Source organism: Quercus robur, chromosome 10, assembly GCF_932294415.1.
Source record: "Quercus robur chromosome 10, dhQueRobu3.1, whole genome shotgun sequence".
Lineage (NCBI taxonomy): Eukaryota > Viridiplantae > Streptophyta > Magnoliopsida > Fagales > Fagaceae > Quercus > Quercus robur.
Window position 1 is genome coordinate 41,202,035 of NC_065543.1, and position 24,107 is coordinate 41,226,141.

The window sequence follows — 24,107 nt, forward strand, 5'->3', positions numbered from 1 at the left end:
ATTCTAATTAAATTTTCTTTGAGTTTTTTCTATTAGACTATCAGTGCTCAAACCACAATAATAAATAATTACATATAACATTACAATTATCATTAAAAATCTCATAAATAAAACAGCCATACATTAAGTATACATTACCAATGACGGCCATATCTGAGAGTGTCAATCAGACACTCTTCTCTAAGTGGAACTGCTGCAAAACCATCAATAGTGTAATTATTCGGTGACATCTCCTAAAAGAAAAACAAATAATTAAGCACACTTTTTTATTGAACAAGAAAAATAAAAAATTAAAAAATTAATTTAATACACTCCCTACAAAAGGATAAGAGCTCTCATCTGAGAGTCCTTCCGCTATAACGCAGGTCAGAGGATCAAAAAGTATAGCTCCAGTGTCAGGGTCCCAATCTATAACATCCAAAAGCTCTTGCACTGCTGGCTTTGGCAACTTACCACGGTATTTGATACGGTGGTAAGCTGCTACAGTAGCAGCAATGACCAAACTACAAAAAAAAAAAAACATAAATATATATTAAAAAAACAAACATTCTAACCAAACTCCATAATAAATAGGGGTGGCAAGAGTTCATTAGTTCTACCTTAGTTTACCTTTTGAATTAAATTTTAGACTTTTGAATGTTTATAAAAATCACAACTTTTCTCTTTAACAAGGTAATACTTTAAATTATTTTATATTTGCATTGAGATAACATGATCTACTTTTTTACTATATGGCCTAATTGTAGATTAATTCATATCATTATGAATACAAATACTAATATTTACATTAATAAAACACAAAACAAGCAACTACTTGATACCCTAAATGAGAACTCTAAAATTATGTAATAATACCTATTTATTTACTTATTCCTTGAATAAAATATATATATATATATATATAACAAAAAAAAAAAAAATTCAATGCTAATATTCTAATGTTTTTCTCAGTTTCTCTTGTTAAAGAAATATTCTAGCCTTTCTAGATACACAATTTTTTTTTTGGTTGGTGTGTGTAGTTCAAAAATATATTACACATTAAATAGACCCAAAACAAGTCTAACGAATCATTTTTTCAGGATAAACTTAAAATAATTTTGGTTTGAAAATTGTTTTCAATGAGGCCAAACGTCTAAAAATTCAAAAAACCTATATCGAAACAAATCACGATATTAATTGTTTTTCTTGATTATTTACGCCTACTTTCCCAATTGTTTTTTGTGATTCCTTCAGTAAAGGGTTGGACTGTTATTCATCCCATTGATTAACATTGTTGGGCCTAAATAGGAACATTATAAAATGATTGGGCTTCACAATAGAAGTGGATAAATCTGTAGTGAGGGATTACTAATCCTCATGGACATCACCAATAGTTAAAAGCTGTCCTCCTTGATTGCTTATCATTAAATACCATCCATTTTATTTTTGTATATATACAAAAAAAAATGATAAACGCCTTGCATTGACAATAAAAGATAGGACATAGCATAAACCGTCAATGCCTCCCAATCTTTTATAAAAAATTCTGCATGCTTTTTTTTTTTTTGGTAAATGGAGATGAATTAGTTATGTGGTTTGATTGAGTTTTGTAGAGAAAATAAATCCAATACTTTTCAGCTTATAAAAACGATACTTTCTTAATCATTTTAGTATCCAATTTGATAAATTCTCAAAGTACTTTCTTAATCATTTCAACAATATTTTTATTTACTTAAAAAAATAGGATAAATTACATTTTATTCCCTTGTTACATATAATATTATGTTAAAAATATATATAACCTATTTTTTAAAAAATTGTGAGCTACATCTAAAATGTAGAAAATAAACAATAACCAAAAGTTATTTTCAAAACATAAAATTTAGTGACACCCTTTTTTTAGGTTTTTTTTTTTTTTTTTCCCCCTCAAAATGGTATATATATTATGCATAGGTTTGTTTGGTTTGCGCGTTCGCATTTTGGACGTTTGCGTTTCAGGGTTTTTTTTTAACCAGCGCCTACAAATAGGTATGTGAATAGTAATTTTAAAAGTGAACAGGAACTGAAAAATGATTTTTTATTGTTTTCAGCAAAATAAGCGGTATCCGAACGCACACTCATTATAAAGAAAAATTAAGTGAATTTTAAGATTATTCCCTTAATTAATTATTAAAATCACTATTTTTTTTTTATGTCATATGAGTACTAAAGGTAAAAAGTACTTTTCAAGAATAAAATAATATTATTAATTTAATAGCCTCAAAAATGTTGACACAATTATTCAATAACACAGCATAGTAACTTACCTCGAGTCCCTTGATGTGGCGGGTCAGCAATGATGCCTCCTCTACTGTGGACTCCCTACAAAAGGGTTCCGGATCCTCTCCATTTCTATTTGAAATGGAGAGCTATGTAGCACGGGTGCGTTTCGGGATTCGGGTGCGGGTGCGGGTGCGGGTGCGGGACTCGGCAATTTTTGAAAAAGGTGGGTGCGGGTGCGGCGGGACTCGGCGATTAAAAAATTATTAAAAATATTTTTATTTATATTTTTAATATATTGCTAAAATATATTATTAACATTTTAGACGGAATGAGAGCCAGAGACAGAGGCAGAGTCGCAGAGATCAGAGCAAGAGAGAGTGAGACGGAATGAGAGAGAGGTAGTGATGAGAGAACTAATGAAAAAGAGGCAGAGAGCTAATGAGAGTGAGAAACGAGTGAGTAGGGTTTAGTATTTAGGTTAAACGGTGCGTTCTGGGTTTTTTTTTTTTTTTTTTTTTTTTTTTTAATTTCGGCCGTTTCGGCCTGAATCGGCCGTTTCGGCCGATATCGGCCGTTTCGGCCGATATCGGCCGATATCTGCCGATATCCGCCGATACGGCCCGAGTCGGCCCGATTCGGCCCGAGTCGGAGCCGCATCGGCGCGAGTCGGCGCGAGTCGGCTTCGATCTCGAGTCTGCCACGTGGCAGGACTCGGTCGGACGCGGCCGGACGCGCGGGCAACGGCGTCCCTCGCGCGTCGCCGCGTCCGGCCGCGTCCGACGCGGGTGCGGCACCGGAGGTGCCGCGTCCGTGCTTCATAGATGGAGAGGGTCCAGTTAAGGGACCTACAAAAGGATAGGACTCCTCATCTGAGAGTCCTTGAACATAATGTAGATCAAAGGATGAAAAAGTGCAACTCCAGTAGTTTTGATATAGCCTAGTTTGATTCATCAAAAAGATATAGCCTAGTTTGATTCTCAAAAAAAAAGACAGTAGTGTTAATTTTGAAGAATGGCAGAGGAGAAGAGGTGAAACGGAAGAGGCAAGAGCACGTTACGGTCTGACTCATCCTAGACTAGGCAGACCCTAGTTTTATATTTTATTGCATTTTGACAGTAGCAGTTTTACGTTGAGTCTGACGATGAAATCTTTTTGCTCTTGCTAATTATTGGAGTTTATTTTAGTTCGATCAAAACTTGTTTATTCTTTGCTCTATATATTTGATATTTCCAACACACTCTCGTTTAAAGACTCCGTTATTTTTTAGAGAGAGATGCAGAAATTTATTGTTAATATAAATACAAAGAAAATTACAAGAGCAGAGCAGTATATGCTAGGAGAGATCAAAACTCTCAAAGAAAAAATCTACAAACAACAGAGCATTAAAATAAAGAATCCGTCTCAAGCTATAAGGAGAACCTTCAATAGAAATTGAGGAACCAAAAAAATCCGAAACTCGCCAAGAAACCATTAGAGCTACTTAAGGGAACACTAAAGCTAGAAGAGATCCCACCTGAAAACACAGATGCTCGTTGCTCAGTAACCATAGGAGGCAAAAAAAAAAAAGTAATGAAGAATAAAGAGTTCTAAAACTCTGTGTAAATAGTGAAAGTATTGGCTATGTTTTTTTTCTGGGGGAAAGTAAAACTAACAAGATTAGAGCACCCTGTTTACCATCATCAATCACGAAGGATATATTACTTCTGCTTCATATTTGGTGATGGAAAATGGCATGTTAAAAGGATATATAGATTTCTTAGCTCCCCAATCAATTATTTTCCTTAGCCCTACTCTCCTACTTTTCTTGTACATATAGCTCTTCTACTCAGACTATCTAAGATCTTGCCACGTCATTCTACCAAGTTTTCAATGGTTAATTTCCTGTCAACGTATGAAATTTGCTTATTTGATCACTGATGGAGTGAGATTTTGTGTGCACTCAATTGTAGAGTAGAGTAATTAGTTTCTTATATGAAGTAGTATATGATTAATGCCGGACGATGAAGACTTTTAGGAACTGTGATCAATGTGATCTGATTTTTGGATTATTGGGGCCCCACACCATAACTATTAAAACTAACTTCTCCATGTTATAGACAACAGTGCACTGGCTATTTCTATTACAGTTACACCCTTTTAATAAGTTTATTAACATTTTGTACATTTAATTTAGATCACAATTAGTTAGATTATAGTCCAATGTTAATTTTTAATTTGATATAATCATCCTTAGGTGACATCACAAATCCTTACCCAAGAGTCAACTCTTTGTAATTCAAAGAGAAAATTAATATCATTTTTTTGTTGTTATTATTTTATTTTATTTTTTTATATAGGAAATTGATATCATGTTAATCATGAAAGTCCATAGTTGATGACAAGAGATCATATTAATTATTTACTTATTTAGTTTTGTAGCTTAGGATAATAAATTAAGGGTGCATTTGTATAAGCTATTGCAAAATGATGTTTTGAGTTTAAAACGAGTATTTATAAAGGATTTGACCAATTGGGTTTAAGTCCACATTATAAACAAATTGCATATATGTTGATGAATTTTATATCTATTTTGAGTAAATTCTAATATGCCATTTTCCACCTTTTGTGCATTGATATAATACACGGTCATCAAACCTAAATAGCCAATAAAATTGAAGTAAAGCTCCCACATGCAATCATCAGGTCTAAATCTAATAATGTACCAAACTTAGAATTAGAAATCAATAACTAATATAATAAGAAGGATATTTACAAATTATGGTGTTCTTTATTCTTTCCAACATGTTGGAATTAAGGTTAATAAAATCAGCTAAGGCACAAATCTCTAGTGCATTATTAGCTAATGGACATTTTGGGAATATACCCTAAACATAGATCAGATAAATATAATGTCTTTTTCTAAGGCAAAATATTACTGTAGTACCAATAGATTAGATCGTGCAAATGTTGCAATATGTCAGAGTCCCTCATCAACCAAGTCTATTTAAGGCCAGGACTACTTTGCTCTGGGAACTAAGCCACACACCACACTACCTAGACAACTTGAACCACCTCTCTCTCTCTCTCTCTCTCTCTCTCTCTCTCTCTCTCTTTTGCCTAGTACTTATGGCCATGGCTAAGCTTCTCTGCATTCTGCTTCTAGCTCTCCTTGGCATTTCCATGGTTGCAACCCAGGTGAGTTCCCATTCTACACAGTACACACTTTGAAAATGTGCCATGATTCTGGTCCTAAAATGAGAAAATTTCATAACATATACTAGTCATAATCTGGTTGTAATTGTCTACCCCTTTTATTTCTCTTGTATAGGTCATGGCAAAAGAAGCTCGGTACCACCTTCAAAGTGTAAGTTTTTTCATCTCTTTTGCATGATAATTCATTTTGGAAATTTTTGCAATTTCTTTTGTAAGTAATTGTTTTACTTTACATTGCACCATATTTTTGACAAAATAATTGTGTTTTTCAGGGGCAAAATGGACAAGGGAGTCTTAAGAGTTACCTTAAGTAATCACCGACAAAATGTTGTTTTATTTTTACCCCTATATTATATATGGTCTACTTTTAACACTGTGAAGTGTAATTTTGCACTCATAGTAAATTTTTTTTTTTTTTTTTTTTTTCACCTGTTGTAAATGAAATAACCAGAATGCCCATCACAATGCTCGAGAAGATTATTATTAACCGAAGGAAATGTCCGAATAGGGTCACCACTCATAGCTTGGTTATTAGAATTAGCAACCATCCAAAAATACGCTGGAATCTGACCGTGGCTCGCTGGAATTGCTCCGGCGTAGACTGCAACAAATAGCTCCCCATTTGGTGCTGCTGCGACTGTGGAGACAAGTCTTGTTCCTGTCTTCTCTTCCTCCCTCCTATTCTCTCCTCTGTTGTCTCCGACGAGTCCAAGGATGACGTGGCATCCCTCAATTCTTGCTTAACTTGTAACATGGTGTTGAGATTACAACTTGTTTGGAAATTAAGAAGCGTGGAAGTACTTTCTGATGATAACCCAATACCTGGAAACAGGCTTGATGATCTCCTTTGCTGTTGTTGTTGATGTTTCTGTTGAATATTGAAGGTTGGATTGAAGTACGAGGATCTTAGTTGAGAAGGGACAGACATGCTTGAACGGTTGAACCAGAGCTTCTTAGAGAGATATTTAGAGAAGTGAAATTAGCTGGGATAGTGCCGGTACCAGTGGCAGCGATCACGGCAGGCTCAGCTTGTTGAAGTAGCCTTTCAATGGTTTCACCATCGGACTTGTGACCCAGTTCACGTGTGAGCTGAAAAACCCTGGCGGCACAGAGTGCTGGCATTCGGATACGGCGGCCACGGCCATCAACTTTTGTGTGGCGGTCCTTGGTGGAGGTTCGCTTCGGTGGTGGCTTCTTTGAAGCTTCAGCAGCAGCAGCAGCAGCAATAGCAGAAGTGGTAGAATTTGTGGGTTGAAGAGCAGTTGTACTAGTGTTATTGTTGGGGTCTTGGGATATAGCTAAAGATGGGTAGGGACAAGTGGAACAAGGTTCGTCTTCTTTCTTTTCTAGCAATTGGAATGGAAAATTTGGACGGTGGAGTTGCTCATCACCTCCATCCATGATCGCATGGAAATAATAGGTTTAGAGTGAGAGAGAGAGAGAGTCTAAAATGGAGAGGTGAGAGTTAAGAATGCTAGATTTCCCAGCTAATTAAAAACCCAAAAAGATTTCACAAAGATGGGGAGGTTTTCTTCCATTAAAATGTGGACAACCCTTTTGTAAATCTCTCTCTCTCTCTCTCTCTCTCCCTCTCTCCAGACTCTTATTCATGGTTCAGCGTAATACAGTTGTGTTCCCATAAACGGTCTTTGCTAAATATCATGAATTCATGATGGTTAACGTGATAATTACAATAATTACTCCGTCCCATAAAAGCACAGTTTGATGAATTTTGAATCGACCCAATTGGAAATTGGGAAAGGTCAAAAAAAAAGGGAAAAAAAAAAAAGTTTTACTTACCTTCAATACTTTTTTAGTTGAAATTTTCTTTTGTTTTAATGAGAAACTATCAAATCATCCATTACCTAGATAAAATGTAAAGATTAAAACTTACTGCTACTTGTTATTATGTATTTAAAACAAAAAGACACATTCAATTAAAAAAATATTAGAAGTAAGTCCAAAAATAAATAAATTCAATTCTAACAATATTTGTAATATTCTGTACAATATTTTCATCCCAAAATAAATATTTAGACAATAAAATACCACTCATGAAAAATAATTTAAATGTCTCTTTACTCTTTGATTTTGACTATACATCATATCAAAGAATTTGTGAGATTGTGTGATAAAGAAGGAAAAGTTAATCGTGTGGTAAGGAAAAGTAGTGGAAGCCAAGAACCCTTTTCTATCTGCAAATGAACCAAATTGTTTATAAGTAATTGAAGTTCAACTTGATAAAAACTAGTTTATTTTGTTAGTTTATTAAATAAACAAGCTTATGCTTGATTTTAAGGTTTGTTTAATTTTAATGACTTAATTAAGCTCAAGCAAGACACAGCTAATCTCTCTTAGGTTTTCAAAGTAAACTTGTGTGCTAGTTCATCAACAAGGCTCATAATTCATAAATAAGGGAACATGAAATATTGTGTGATAGAGATATGAAGGGAAGTTCTAAAAACTTGTTTATATATGTTCATTTTTTTAATTACCAATCAAACAGACTCAGACTAGATTTTAAGGCTAAATGAATCAAGCTTGAACAAGACAAACAATGTGTGTTGTTCAGGCTTACAAAAATAAAATTCGTAAACTAATTTATAAACAAGGGTAGTGGTCATCTAGGCTCATAAGCAACTTGATATTACAAAAATATATCTAAAAAGTATTGATATATTCTTGTTAAACTTCAACTATAATAGTTTGGTTTTCTTAATTCAATTTTTATGTTTAATTTGGCTTTTAATTATGCGCAGTTTGCATAATTGCATACCCCTTTGGGCCATTACTTATCATTGTGTCCAGAATGTTTGGTTTCTTCTTCTTCTTCTTCTTCTTTTTTTTTTTTTTTTTTTTTTGAGAAGAAATGTTTGTTTGGTTACTTGGTGCTCAAGTGGTACGTTTTATAAAATTTGTAAACTTGTCAAGCTAGCTTAACAGACTCATATTAAGTAAAAATCAAACTTAGGTTCAAAAGTTCAACAGAAGCTTGATCCGAGCTCAAGCTCATTTAATTTTTAACAAACAAAAGCCTAAGAAAGTATAAAGCTTGACTCAACTATAACTTGTTTGTAGCTCTAAACTATTGGATGTAGGGTTATGATTCAAACAATTTGAGCTTGACTTAATAAAAAGTTCGTTCATGCTTGTTTGTTTATAAACAAGCTAAGTTTAAGCTTAAGTTTTAAGTTTGCATATTGAATGAGCCGAGCTCAAGCAAAATATTTATGAACATAATTGTGAATAATAAGGCTTGATAAAAAAACAAGTTAAGTCTAGTTATGTGCTTCGTAATAAGCTTGATATGAGCTTGGAAAATAAAATCATATCTTACTAATCCTTTACTTAATTGAGAGTAGAGAGAGTTGGGACCATTTGTCCAAATCAAATAAGCTTGATAATATATTTATATTAAATCTTTAGCTCAAAAGCTTGATATATTACTCGAACTTGATTTGATTTATAAATCAAATCAAGCTCAAACTTTTTAATTTTTTGACAATACTAAGTTCAAACATTATTTTTATGTTTGGTTCAAGCTTGAGCTTAAGCTTAAACATTTTTTACTTTTATTTTCAAGTCAATTTTAACACGTTCAAAATCTCAACCAAAAAAAAAAAAAAAACCTTGGCTTTTTTATTTGCAGATGAGAGATTGCTATTAATTCACAAGACGTCTAAGGCTTATCCTCTATTTGCTTTTCTTATCGCATTGAAGAGTTTAAATTAGAATGAGTGTTTGTGATTGACTGATTGTGATTTGACATATAATTTGTTAAATTAATTTATGCAAAGCTCAAGTGGGAGATCATTGGTTTAACTGTTAAAACTTTGGATCCATTGTGGACACACGATGAGAGGAAATGCGTGTCATTCTAATGGTCCAATGAAAAGTATAAAAATGACCAACGGGAACGAAGTCTCGTGGAATTGGTGCTTTAAATAGATGCTACTTACAGCATGTAGCATGTCGGTTGCCCTTGAGGACAAAACCAAAAAAAAAGAAAAAAAAAAAAGACGACCAATGGCTTTAATTTTTACATGACAATCATAAAACATACAATCATGTCCTTACAGTAAGTAGGGAATAAGAATTGGTCGTATATGGTGCAAGCCATTCTTATCATGCATGTTAATTTGCTAGGTCTCATTTAAGGTTTAATTGTACAATTGTGACATTAATCTTTCATTTACTTTCACACGTTTGAGCAGTTAAGTTTGTAAGAGCACTTGTAGTAATGGAGCTAAATAGCTATATAGCTATTTTAGATGTGCTAAAACATAACAAAACTCCGTTGCAGCAGTGGGGCAATAGCTAAATTTTTTAGCTGAATTGCTACAGTGCACATCTATAAATAGATGTGCAGTGTAGCTCACATCTAAAAATAAAAAGTAATTTTTTATTCCCCTGGTACAAATTGCTTCTTTTTTTTTTCCCCCCACCGGTCTCTCATTCAGCTCAAGTCTCTCAACCTCTCACTCTCTCAACTCCGGCAAGTCTCTCAACCTCTCACTCTCTCGACGTCACCAACACCGGCACAGCTCGCCACCATAGACCGCCCACATCGCCCTCACCGACCCACAAACCCACATCGTCCTCACTGACCCACAGACCCACTTCGCCCTCATCGACCCAGCCACCGCAGACCCACATCGCCGATCACCCATCTTCCTCTATTCGCCGATTTCACTCACCCAGTCGCCACAGAGCCACCTCGCTCTGACCCAAGCCGCTAGCCACTGCTGCTGTCCATCTCTCTTTTCTCCTTGCTGTGATTGTGTTTTTTTATGTATTTTCATATGGGTTTGGTGGTTGTGGTGGTGGTGGTTGATTTTGGCTATGGTAGTGGTGGTGGATGATTTTGACAGTGGATTTGTGGGTTTTTTTTTTTTTTTTTTTTTTTTTTTTTTTTTTCTATGTTGTGTTGTGGTTGCCAAAGTAGAGTGGTGGTTGTGACCGGTGGTGGTGGTGGTGGTTGTGGCTATGGCTGATGGTAGAGGTGGTTGTGGTAGGTGCTTTGGATGTTTTTTTGGTAGTGGGGTATATTATTTTATTGTAGGGGATATATTATTTTATTGTGTTGAAAGCTAAAATAGATCCACTACTGCAGCATATGTGTAGGTAAAATAGATAAAGTAACTTTTGGTAGAGCTAAAACGCTAAATTTTTAGCTCCACTGCTGTGGATGCTCTAAGGGACATCTCTTTTTTACCCTTGCCTTTTTCTAAGAGGTTTGTTTATTATGATTTGGCTACTTTAAATGTCTTATTTTATTTGAAAATTAGAGCTTTTGTGGCTTTGATGACTCTTAGTGGATATGAGTGTTGTTCAGAACACGTGTACTCGTACTCATGTTGACAATTAAAATGTTATTCATTATGTCCACAACGATGTCTTCTATGAGTATACTAAGCGCATTCAGATTGATTGTCACTTCATCGATCATCATCTAGAGTAGCCTTTATTTATACTCAGTTTCCTTTAAAGACCAACTTACTAATATGTTTACTAAGTTTTATCCGTCAGGCTGACTTCGTGATCTCATCTTCAAACCCAAGTTGACTTCCTTCACATCACCTCAAGTTTGAGGGGAATATTAATATATTGCACATATTTAGCACATGTTGTATATCATAGTAATACCTACAGCTATGTGGTTCAATATCCTTTCCAATTATGTTTTAAATTTGTGTCATTTGCTCCTGCAAATGAATTGTAGCTTCAAGTGTTTTTAAAGACATTCGTGTCTTTGTTTCTTTCAATTTTTTATGCATTCTTTCCCACTTCTTTTTCTTCGGCAACATCTCCAAGTATGCCATTTTCTATTATGGCAAGGAGATCTTACAAACAGTAAATTCAACTTTCTAGCCCAAGCTCTTTCAAACAATTTGACTTGTAATTGTTTGGAATTTTATATGTAATGTTCATTTATGTTTTTTGAAGAAAATCAAACCCTAGCCTTTTGATTTGTGTTATGTAATGTTTCGTGGTAAAAGTTGTTTTTTAAAGGAAAAGTCAAAGGTGGGTAACAGAGACCAAACAAAGCTAAACACAGGTGGGCAAAATGTTAAGTTTTAAACCACTGGTAAGCAAGGTCAAAGAGGACCAAACCATAGGTGGGTTTACTATAATTTTCCCTAAAACTTTTCATATCCTTCGAATTCTTATAGTTTTGTGCATGACTAAAATTCTTTGCACTCATAATAACAAAATCTTTCATGTTAATAACTCACTGACATAATACTTATAATTACAAATTTACAAATTGAGAGAGAGATAGATTCGAAGAAACACAAAAAGTATATGTTTTAATATTACACACTTCAGATTCAAAGTTCACTAATGATATGAACTTTTGGACTTTTTCTTTTACTTTAGTTTTGTTTTGTTTTGTGCTAGTTAGACTTAGTGTTAGTAACTTCTTTATAGTATTTAACTCTACTACTTAGGGTATGTTTGGTAGATTGTAATAAGTACTGTAATGTAATAGTTATTTTTATAGTTTAGTTATTCAATAGTTTGATTATGTCTTTATTATAGGAAATAGTCATTTCTTATGAATAGTTATTCTTTAAAATGAGGAATAACTATTCATTTCTATAAAGGTTATGATAATTATTCCTTAGTAGGTGTATTAATTTCTAAAATTAATATATTTCCAAATAAACAAACTTTCCATATGCACATAACAATTATGAAAATAAAAAATCATAAAAAATAACTAATCTCTCTTTCAAATTTAAAAAAAAAAAAATTATTTGTTAGGAAATATAATTATATGAGTAAGATATTTCCTAAAATATATATTAGGGATAATTACACTTTACTCACCTGTGGTTTGCCTTTAATTTTATGTGCCTACCCGTGGTTTAAATTTTGACACTTTGCCCACCTGTGATTCTCACTGTTACCCAGCCGTAACCCACCTCTCCAATTTCCGTTACTCTAACACAGAAAAGGTAAAAAACATAACTCCACACGGATCAAAACTCACTCACTCCCATCCAACCCAACGAAGATCCTACACAATGCAATGCAATGCTAGTACGTGTCAAGTGCTTCTTCAAACAACTTAGTAAATCTGAAGCAACAAAACCAAATTAAATCAAAGAAAGAAAGAAAAAAAAAAAAAAACCAATAACCAGCAAGTGAGAATCAGACCTAGAAATGAAAAAACATCCAAATTTCTGAATTTCAGATTGATTTTCTAATTTAAGCAAATACCCACAAAAAATAAAAAAAGAAACTTCAGGTTATTAGTCCTCCTGCACAATTTACAAACCATTTGAAGTGGTTTTTAATTTAAGCCAAAAATAACCAATAAGTAAGAACCTGACCTAGAAATAAAATAAGATCCAGAATTCTGAATTTCAAATTGACTTCTAATTTAAGCCAAAAAAAATACCCACAAGAAATAAAGAAAAAATAAATTCAAATTATTAACCTTCATACACAATTTAGACGCATTTGGCGTGATTTTTCTCATCAAAATTAGAGGGTTTGAAATTTAAATTTCAAAACAGAAACCTGGAGGTGCAAGTCAAGAGATTGGGCCTATTGCTGTGTATATGACTACCCAAGAAATGAATATGGAAAACACAAATTTGGATTCAGGGTTTAACATCACTTGGAATTTTCCAGTGGGTTCAGGTGGTGCTCAATACTTGGTTTGATTGCATTTCTGTGATATTGTTAGTCGTGCACTTAACTTGCTGTACTTCAATGTATATCTCAATGGGTACCTTGCTTATGAGGATCTTGATTTGTCAGTACTTACGTCCCATGTGCTTGCATCTCCAATCTATGTGGATTTTGTTGTGGATCTTCATTGGATTGGATGGGAGTGAGTGAGTTTTGGGAGAGAGTGAGTTTTGATCCGTGTGGGGTTCTGTTTTTTACCTTTTCTGTGTTAGAGTAACGGAAATGGGAGAGGTGGGTTACAGTTGGGTAACGGTGAGAATCACAGGTGGGCAAAGTGTCAAAATTTAAACCACAGGTGGGCGCATAGAATTAGTGGCAAATCACAGGTGGACAAAGTGTAATTATCCCTATATATTAAGTTTGATATAAAATGCTTTCATTTTATTGTCTTCAAGGTTATATTATTGTGTTGTCACCAAACAAATAAATAGTAATAAGTATTACATTACAACGTCTTGTATTCTTTATAATACCTATTCCTATATAATTATAGTTACAGTCTACCAAACATTGTAATACCTATCCAATATTCTAATGTAATTATCATTACAGTTTACCAAACGTGTTCTTAGTATTTAACTTAGAGTTAGATGTTTAGCAGTGTAGACGTCTGGTAGATGTGTAGTTGTAAATGTTGTTTTTAAACCTAGATCGGATCGGTTGGTCCGACCTGGTTAATCAGGAATCGATCCTTGGATCAATTTTGTAAGCCACAGTTTAGCCATGTCATTATTCTGGTAAAAATTGATGAATCTAATAGACGTGTAGTTGTAAACATTGTTTTTAAACTCGGATTGGACCGGCCGGTCTTACTAGGTTAACTAGGAACTGGTCCTTGGATCGGTTTCATAAGCCATGGTTCAACGATGTCATTATCTTGGTAAAAATTGATGAAAATATGCTGCTAGCAAGACTTGAACCTGCTCTCACCGAGTGAAAATAACATTTTTAGCATGCAAACCATTAGGTCACGCAGATCTTGTTGGATAGGAATGAAAAATTAATAAATATAAACCAATTTAAGTATCAAATATATTAAAAAATTAAATGACACATCACAGTTTGACCTCAATTGAATTTCAGTCCGATTTCAAAAGCTTTTAACATCTCCCTTTTCCAGTTCATTAAACGGTTCAAGTTTTAAAACCATGGTTGTAAATGCTTTTGCCTTTTGTATTTTTTTTTCCTTTTGATTAACTTTTTTTAATAAATAGGGGCATGGCCATTGGTGGCTACTAAATGGCTAAATAGCGTCAGTGTAGTGCACCTAACATCGTGGCATATAGTTTAAACATTTTTTAGAAAAAAAAAAGTTTAAAAAATGGGTTGAGTTGGCTCGCAAAAAAATGAGTCGGCTGTGAGTTGGCTAGTTTTTTATGCATGCCAAAAAAATTCATGTTTAGGCCTGTTAAAACAGGTGGGTTCGAGGTTGGGTTAGCAAATTTTGATCTATTTTGCCATGTCTACCTCTAGTTATGCCAGTTTTGCATTGACCCTTACAATAAAAATTTTGAATAAATTTGAAAAATCAGTGACGAAACAAAACACCAAAAAGACCACACAAAAAAAAAAAAAAAAAAAAAAAAAAAAAAAAAAAAAAAAAACAAAACAAAACAAAACAAACCTATAGGACTGGCTCAAGGTATTGTGGGGCCTAATGCAATAACTTTAAGTGAGGTCTATTCTTATACTTTTAATATTAATAGAATATTTATTTAACTTTTAGTTTTTTTATTCATTTAAAATCTATTTTTTTAGAAAAAAATTACAAACTAAAATGAACCCATCGCATTATTCAATTACTATACAACTAAAATAAACACTATTTATTAAATAAAATAACCAAATACTAAAAAATTATGATTGAAAATTGTAATAAAGTTATATTTTTGATATTTCTAAATAGGATGTGAGTATAAATTTATTTACTAGTGTAAGATTAATGAGTTTTTTTAATATTTATGTGTAAGATTAAATGATTGACCCATCCAATAAAAATATTTTTTTGTAACTGGTTTTTATTTCATAAAAAAAAAGCTACTTTTTATTTATTGGTGAATATTTAGGATTTAATTAATACTTTTATTGATACAAGAATATCTCTATTGGTAAAAATTTAGGAACCTTTTTTTATTGGGGTCTTAGGCAGTTGCCTATTTTGCTCATCGATTGAGCCGGCACTGAATATGAAGAATAATTAACTAATTGCATTATGCAAATTCCAATCTTGTGCACCATATTCAGCACCAAAAAAAAAAAAAAAAATCCTGTGCACCATAGTAGTGGTTCTTTCTAATTTCAATTTAGATTTCGGTGGTACTAATTGTTAAGAGTTTTATAACACACTTATTATTTCCCATAGAGACATTAATAGTTTATTTTTGCACCCCAACTAAAAAAAAAAAAGCTGGGAACTAATTATATACCAATATAAGTATATAATGAAACTTTGATTTCCACGTAAACAAGAACACATGAAAACAAAAAAAAAAAAGGTGGGGGCTATTTCAATTCAGTACCTTTAAAGTGTCCGAAGAGAGAGAATTTTCCCCCACCGACCTGATCAGAACTTACTCGAGAGTGGCAATGCTGTGATAATAAGGAGAGACAGAGTACCAATCTGACAATCAACGTAACAAAGATTTGTTGCAACTAAACTTGGGAAAACGAAAAATATTGAGTGTGAAAACGGTGCACCCAGGCCCTCCTCACAGATCAATTCTCATTGGCTCATATCAGAAAAAAGAAACAAAACTCAATGGTTCCTAGTTCTACATGACTTTACGGCTTTACCTCGTCTTCAATTGTGAACCACAATCTTCAGGAACACCTTAACGTAAATAAACAATATTATTCTCTCTCTCTCTCTTTTTTCTATTATTTATTTAGTACTTGGCAGTTGGCACTGCTTTTCAAACATTTGTCTGCTTTTAGTTTGTAACACAGACACCTGCACACTCTCTCTCTCTCTCTCTGCCTTTACCAACAAATCCTAACCTTTTCTAAATAAAAATACTAAATTTGACAAAAACAAGCGGTTGGTTTTTTCAGGGAAGAGATTAACTGATTGAGATCAGAACTAAAGAAATCACATTGAGGAATCAAAGATGGGTTCTGGTGCTGGAAGCTTCCTCAAGGTTATTCTCAAAAACTTTGATGTTCTCGCTGGGTATGTCTTCCTTTAACTTCTCTACTTTTTACCAATTTGCTTCCTTAATTAAAGAATATTGATTTTTTTTTTATTTGGGTTTTGGACAGATATTCATATTATGTGATTAAAATTTAAAAAAAGGTTTTTTTTTTTTTTTTTAATTATTGGAAAAAAAGGAGCGAAAATTTAATAAATTTCTCAAACCCAGGTTAATGTAGTAGACCTGGTTCTTGATTACTTTTCTTTTGCACTAATTTGACTTATTTGTTTGGATTTCAGGCCTGTGGTTAGTCTTGTTTATCCTTTGTAAGTGAGATTCTATTTCTTCTTTTGGACTTTCTAAGATAATAGTATCTCGTACACCTTGATTTTTTTAAAATTTTGCAATTATTTTGTCTTTCTGTGATGGGTAGTGTTCAATTTTGATGATAAAGTTGTATGTTTTTTTGGTGTGGTTTGGGTTATTTAACAGATATGCCTCAGTGAGGGCAATTGAAACGAAATCACCTATAGATGATCAGCAATGGCTTACTTATTGGGTTCTGTACTCCATGATCACGCTCTTTGAGCTCACCTTTGCCAAACTTCTTGAATGGTAAGTAGAAACGTAAAAAAGGGTAGCTTGTTTTCCTGTTGATTTGTTTCCTTTTTGGGTTGGGACTTGGGAGGGTGTGAATTGTATTGAATATGCATTGTGCTTAATTTTGATATTTAAGTCTTGGAATGGTTAATTTGTTGCATCAAACTTTTTTTGGGATTTGGTTCAACTCAAGGGAATGAAAAAGTTGGAGAACATGTCAATTGAAGAGGTAACATAGTATGACTTTGGATAGAATAGAATGGTAGAAAAGAAAACATGTGGTTGACCTTGATTGGTTTGTTGAGGTTTCATTATCCATAGCTGGCCTCAGAATTTTAGGAATAATGCTTTGTTTTTATTGTTTAGTACGTCTTTTTTTATGTTTACTTACTATGAGTTTGTATTACTTATCAGAGAAGATTATGATGATGATTTTGTTTTATACTTAATTGTCATTAGAATCAATGTATCTCACATTCTCACATTGCAATTTCTTTGCCATCATTTTGATATTTGAAAAGCTATTGCTATTTAGCAAATCCAACTCATGCAAAATATGGGTATTGAACTTGGTGCGTCTGGTCTTTAGCTATCTCAGTGGTTATTTTCTCTAAACTGCGCTTCATAGGGTACTCTTAAACGTGTATTCTCTTTCTTTGCAAAGACAATTGGAACCATTCTGAAATTAATTAGCTTTAGGTTGTTGTGTTGTTTCAGCAGGAGATAAAGTGCTTGAATTTGCTGCTAATTTTGGTAGTTTTGTAGAACTCTCTAATAGAAGTACTACTTCAGGAAAATATAATGGTGTTAGACTTGGGCTGTCATTATATGGCAAGGATTTATGTTATGTACTGGATTGTATTAAGCATTCGAGCTGTTTTAACTCACAGATTTCACATAGTACTGTTTTTGTATTTTTGGCTCAGGTGGTTAAGGGGAAGGGGGGTCCAATTAGGAATACATCTTGGGTCCCAATCCTACTGATGAAGAAAACAGTACTGATGTGTATGCTTTTTATATGTAGAAATACTTTTGAGATCATTTAGCTTTTGCTTGAATATTGTATATCTGTGTGGCAGGATTCCTATCTGGCCATATGCAAAGCTGATTTTGACGTGCTGGTTGGTCATCCCATACTTCAGTGGTGCTGCATATGTTTACGATCATTACGTGAGACCTTTATTTGTCAACCAGCAGACTGTTAACATCTGGTATGTTCCAAAGAAGAAGGATGTCTTCAGTAAGCCAGATGACATTCTATCTGCTGCAGAGAAATATATTGCTCAAAATGGAACAGATGATTTTAAGAAGATTATTAACAAGGTATCCTCCTCATCCTTAATGTTTTCAGAAAATAATTCCGTACATGCCTTTTGAGAGTATATTGGTAAATGGTGCAAATGCTAGCTGATTCAATCGGTCAATAGTGTACTTATGTTATATATCTCATCTGTTTCTGCAATTCATGGAATTAAAAATTAATGCTTCCCCAATGCTGGCTTAATGTATTTTTTCTTGTTTTGCAGGCTGACAAATCAAGGAGTAGTGAAGGTTACTCGAACATTTTTGAGGACGATAGGTATTGAGCCTTGTATCTCTCATTATGTTTCTGCCACGTGCTTTGTTGTGGAGAGAAGATGTTGGCTGTTATTAGAGGTTTTTTGTGGGTAGTTAATATTCGGTTTTTCTGTTTGTTGTTTGAAACAATCTTTGGTTGTAAAATGTACTGGATGTTCTTAGTTTACTACATGTAATTACTAATTAGAAAAGGTTGTGTTGCTTTTCTTTGTTTCCATGCATCATCATTGTGCACTAGTGTTTCGTCTTGATTCCATTGGTCTTGGCTTTTAACCAGAGTTTTAATTTGGTCCACCATTTTTGGTCTTTTTTGAGAGATTTTCTATCTCATACTAGGTCGAATTCAGTTAGTTGTATATTTGAATTGACGATAGGAAACCGGTCCACGATGCTCACTAAAGAACTAAAGCATTAGATGATTGACCCATACATTTTTTCGGTAGTATTTTACCCTAATAATTTATCCATGTAGTTTTGGCCTTCCTCTTTGGCTTGCATATTCTCATTGATAAACATGTTGTTGCTCATATATTAGTTCTCACTTCCTTAGCTTAATCGTCATGCGTGTTCCCTTGGTGCTCCTTCAACTTGTGCCCTATGATTCTTTCCTTGGATGGTCCATGTTCATTGCTCAAATTATCTAAGCTCAAGTTTCTCTATTCTGGTCCCCTGTTAAATCCACCTTAGATCTATTGTACCGTGTTCTAGTTTGGTGCTTTTCTAAACCAAAAGGATAACGTTTGTTACTTTCTTAGTTCCTACTTGCTAGTTGCAGCATTCTTAAGAGCATCTCCATCAGCTCTATCAGTTTGGCTAAAAACCAAACAGCTATACCTACCTACCTTTTCAAGTACATTTTTTAATACTTTATCTATCTTATTTAAATATTATTTCTTTAATCTTTATTTTTTTATCTGTTTTTCTTTCTAATGTCTCCTCACATGGTCATACCCGATTCCTTCCCAAACCAAACACTACCCATAGTCCTGCACAGACCTATGAGAGACAGTGGAAATCAATCAGCTGCGTGACTCCATTGCCCCTATCGTCCTTGCTTTTTGCTACTGCTTGTCCACCCTCCACGACTGCTGGTTCACAGCTTCTCCATGCAGTTCATTGCCTTGATCAAAATCCTCCCCTCCACTCTTAATGCCATTCCTCCCATCTCCACTTTTTTTTTTTTTTTTCCTTAAGCCCAGGTCAAAAGAAAAATGGAAGGTGATTTTTTTGTCGTGAGAAACATTTGAGAGAGAGAGGGAGGAGTTAAGGTGCACAGAAAAGAGAGAGAGAGAGGCTGAATATTTTAGTAAGTGGAAAGAGAAGGGCTGAATATTTCTGTCTTAAAAATTCATTTGGAGAGCAACGGTAACACTTCATGTGTGGAGAGTACTGTAGCCCATCTATTTTAATTTTTTTGCATTTTGGAGAGATTGTTTGAGCTTATATTTGTATTGTGGGTTTTTGGAGAGGAGTATGGCTTTGAAGAGTCTATTGGAGATGTTAAATTGGCTACTCCAGCCCCTCTGTTGTTGGCCACGAGCTAGTCATGAGTCACGACCAAGAAAATGTTGGTACCTCTTCAAAGTTTCAACTAAAGTAGAAAAAAATGTGGACTTAATTGTATTTATGGGTGTGTTGACACCGACAGTCAATGATTTTGGTTGAATAACCTTGGGTAAGTTTTGACTTTTGAGGAACTCTTCTTTCACTCACTGCCCACAAATTTATTTGTTTAAGCATTGAAATATTGAATATGGCTGATGGTGATAGCCTCTTTGAAACCTTCTGTTTCAGATGATGAACGTCATGATAATGCTGCTTTAAAATAGCCTTAAGAAAGGGTCACCTATCTATGTGAATCCTAAAGCTTTATGAACAATATTTTTACTAGTGGATAAGTGGAATGTTTTGCTCATTGGAAATCATAACACCAACTCATTTATGAGAGGCTAAAATTTATCCATTGGGTTAGCAGTTCCTCACTTGCTCCCACTACTAACCTAAAGGACCCACAAATCGACTGCTCCAAATGATTTTGTAATAAACGTCCATGATCTACTATCCCATTATTAAACTATCTATGTATAGATTGTAACAAGTTACAATTAGCCTTTCTCACTTTACAAAGAACAACAATTCTACTAATACACCTAATTTTACATATTTTGCAAAGTTGTTGACTTCTAATAAAAAAGTTATGCACACGGGATTCACAAAAATCAAAGTGTCGACAATCCCTTCTCTCTCTCCTCATCTTTTTTCTCCAATACCTCCTCTCTCTACTCATTTTTTTCTTCTTCCTCCTCTCTTCCTTTTGCTGAAAACAAACTCCACTTCTCTCTCTCTCTCTCTGCTCATATCAATCTAAGATAATTTTTGGAATTTATAGACAAACCTAATTTGGGTCCTTTACAATAAAGGTTCAGATCTTATATTTTTCTTCTTTTCTCACCGATCTTTTAATTACGAATGAATAGTAATATTCAATTACGGAATTCTGAATTCTGAAGTTATCATTCAATGCTCAATGTGACTTTCGCTCTTTCACACGAGTTCATCATTGATACTATTTTTATAATGCACTAATCACAACTTGACATATTAATTGGGTGTGGAATTGTGTCTATATACTTATTGTTACAACTTCAAGAATGATTGCACACCTAGTTGGAATACTTGTTTGTTGCGATGGAGCCACGCCCATTTGATTGGACACACCATTTTGCGATGGAAGATTCAACTTGTGAATAGGGATCATAGCTGTGCAGTTCTGTTTGATTCATTCAAGAACAAGGCAACGTCAGCCTGAACAACACAAGGAAACGAGTATGGCGTTAATGAGTTGCAACAAGGTTGTGGGATTGGTTCATAGTGAGGCTGTGAAAATACTTGACCTAGAGGAGAACTAAGCTTACTAAACACAAGGTGGTCCTACGCTTGACCAACCAGACCTTCTATTTGTTTCCTTATTGGGCCCAAATTTCCAGTCCTCTTTCTGTCCTTTTTTTTTTTTTTTTTTTTTGCAGCTTTTAAGCTGTGGAGCCAGCTTCTTAGAGAAAAAAAAAATTATAATATTAAGTAGAATTCACATTAGTCCAACCTTAACAAGCACCACATGGTGTTTGTTAACATTTGTCATTCGATAATTAGGAGAATGGGTGATTGAATCCCAAACATTTTTGTTGGAACATCAAGAAGTATTAGATGAATTACAAGACCTTTAACTAAGAAGTTTCTTCATTAACTCTGTGCAAGTACAATAAGGAGAATTTGGACATCCTAGTTGTGGGAGGCTAAAGTTTTTTTGCCATTTGTCTATTTTTCATGCATACATCAAATGCAAGAACTTGTCTATTTTTCACTATATCCAATCGTGGATATAGCGTGTTGCTTTAAAAAAAACGACCTAGCCAATCCTTATCTACTTTCACATATCCAATACTATGCATTTTAGTAGGGAACATCCCGTTGTGCATCTATAGTGGATCTATTATCTCTGTACATAATGGAGTGTAAATTCTATACTGGCTTTTAACCTATCATAGATTCATAGGCCTCATCTTTTTTCTGGAGTTTGAGAACGATTGTAAATAAAATATATGAGACTAAAGCACAGATATAAATGGAGTCATAAGCGCATGAAACGTTGAGAGAAAAGTAAACTCTCATACTTGGCGGGGTTGATGGCATTGCGACACTCTTGCAGCCGGAGCAAATAGAGGATGGTAATGTAAAATAGATGCAAAAAAGGGCGGTCCAATTCATGAAGTTCTAATAGAAACTCACCACCATAGCACACCTTTAGTGTGATTGTCATTTCACAAATATAAGAGTTTGTTGAGTGTAGGGGAGTAAAAGACAAGTTCAAGTCTCGAGGAGAGAGTTTCGCACATATATACACTTATATTAAGTTAGAGTAAAATTTCTATCTTGTATTTAAAAAAAAAAAAAAACAGAAACTGACCCACCCAACTAACATCATTCATAATTTACAAACCCAAAATTCCATATACAACACAAATAGATAAGGCAATTATAGATCACCTTGTCTAGTGCTTGAATACGATAAAAATGTTAGCCTGACAGCATTGAAGAAAACAGAGGTGCTAGTTGAGGATATAAAATCCATTATATTACTGGTGTGGACAACAAATTTAAAAATAATAGTCAAGTTTGTTTTAGGCTTCTTTCCAAATTGATTATCTTGACATTACTGCACAAGGAGAGGGAGTTAGATGGGGCTGTTTACTGGTTTCAGAGGAAGAGATTGAGATATTAGGATTTCATGTCACTATCTGGAGAAAACTTTCACTGCTTTTGTTCCCCATTAGAATTGTTGCCTTTTCTTTATTAATTGTCAATTTGTATCTTTGTTGTTCCCCACTCTTTTGGGTACTTATTGTGAATTGTAACTTCACTGTGTTGGAGATTGTTACTCGTATTAGATGATCATAAAGTAGTATTCTGTATTCCTCACTCCCATCAAAGGAAAAAGTAGTATTCCTCACGTTAATAATGCCCTCAATCACATCACAAACGGAAAGCATTGGAGGATTCGACTAGCTAGCTGGCAATTTCAGTACCTTCAACCTTGGAATATATGAGAAACTCTTGTACCACAATTTATCTCATAACTTCTTTGATACAATTGTGATGTGACAAAATCTGAGAGATGAAGAAAAAATAGCATATTTGTTTATAAGTGGTAGGCAACCATTCATAATCTGTCACGTTAGAATTGTAGTAAAAAGTTGTAAAATGGTGTATGGTCCTAAAACTGCTCAGAATATGTCACATTAGTGGGTATATAGTTTTTTTTTTTTTTCCTAATTGGGGAATATAGTAACATTACTTGTGTTGAAATCAAATTTAATTTCCAGAGTCATCCTCCAAGTATCATTTAAAAAAAAAAAAAAGAAAAAAAAAAAACCCACCTCTTATTTCTGCCATTTTGATCTCAGCTTCCTCACAAATAAACTAAAGAAGAAAAATTCGAATTAACTGAACCAGTGAGATGAAATTGCCACGTTGATGGCACATGGGAAGGGAAAATTCCATTGTCATTACTCTATGACTATGACCCCGCAATAATATTATAGACCCAATAATTTAGATGGGAAAAGATATGGTCTAAAAAAGGTCTATATACGTTTGTGTGCTATAAGCAGTGTGATATAAACACCACCTTCTGCTTTATCTCTAAGTTGTGTTAATGTAGTCTAAGATTTTGCGAATAGTTCAACATTCTTGTTCTCATATCCCTATTAAAAATTGAGTGATTTCAATCAAAATCGATGAGTGATTCAACTTGTAATTAATTTTAATTTTTTTCTTATACAAAACATAAGAGTTTGAAGGAAGTATGATCCGAAACAATTTAACATTGTCGGCAAGCTAGATTTTAGAATTTTATGGACAAAACTGACACAAGGAATATTTTTGTAACAAAACTGAACTTTAATAAATAATTCAGGGACCAAAATGTTAATTAGTCATAATTTAAACAAAAACTTGCAATGCTATCCCAAGAAAACAAAAACAAACAAACAAAGTTGCAATGCTATCCTTTAATTGATTCAAGATTTTGTTACATCTTTTCCAATCTTTTCCTTATAATGTGAGTATAGAAAAGCACTACATATATTTAAAGCACAAAATTTC

At 33.8% G+C, this 24,107-nt stretch overlaps 1 protein-coding gene and 1 pseudogene across 3 annotated transcripts; one reads left to right on the top strand and one right to left on the bottom strand.

Annotated features, from left to right (window-relative positions):
• Window positions 1–5,858: 5,858 nt before the first annotated feature.
• Window positions 5,859–6,834, bottom strand: LOC126702535 (transcription factor TCP14-like; annotated as a pseudogene).
• A 9,199-nt stretch (window positions 6,835–16,033) lies between these two features.
• Window positions 16,034–18,667, top strand: LOC126702615 (HVA22-like protein a). 3 transcript variants are annotated; one of them, XM_050401371.1, is made up of 5 exons: window positions 16,034–16,306; window positions 16,568–16,598; window positions 16,761–16,883; window positions 17,948–18,191; window positions 18,395–18,667. In XM_050401371.1, exons 1-5 carry the CDS (start codon window positions 16,294–16,296, stop codon window positions 18,452–18,454), a joined length of 471 nt encoding a protein of 156 aa, XP_050257328.1. In that variant the 5' UTR covers window positions 16,034–16,293; the 3' UTR covers window positions 18,455–18,667. The 3 variants fall into 3 exon arrangements, with proteins under 3 accessions (XP_050257328.1, XP_050257326.1, XP_050257327.1); XM_050401369.1 differs by having other exon boundaries at window positions 16,568–16,594; XM_050401370.1 differs by lacking the exon at window positions 16,568–16,598.
• The last annotated feature ends 5,440 nt before the right edge of the window (window positions 18,668–24,107 follow it).

Coding starts and splice junctions, on each gene's coding strand:
- LOC126702615 (XM_050401369.1), top strand. CDS start 16,245: ATGGGTTCTGGTGCTGGAAGCTTCCTCAAGGTTATTCTCAAAAACTTT. Junction 16,307..16,567: donor AACTTTGATGTTCTCGCTGG/GTATGTCTTCCT, acceptor TTTGGATTTCAG/GCCTGTGGTTAGTCTTGTTT. Junction 16,884..17,947: donor TTTGCCAAACTTCTTGAATG/GTAAGTAGAAAC, acceptor TCTGTGTGGCAG/GATTCCTATCTGGCCATATG.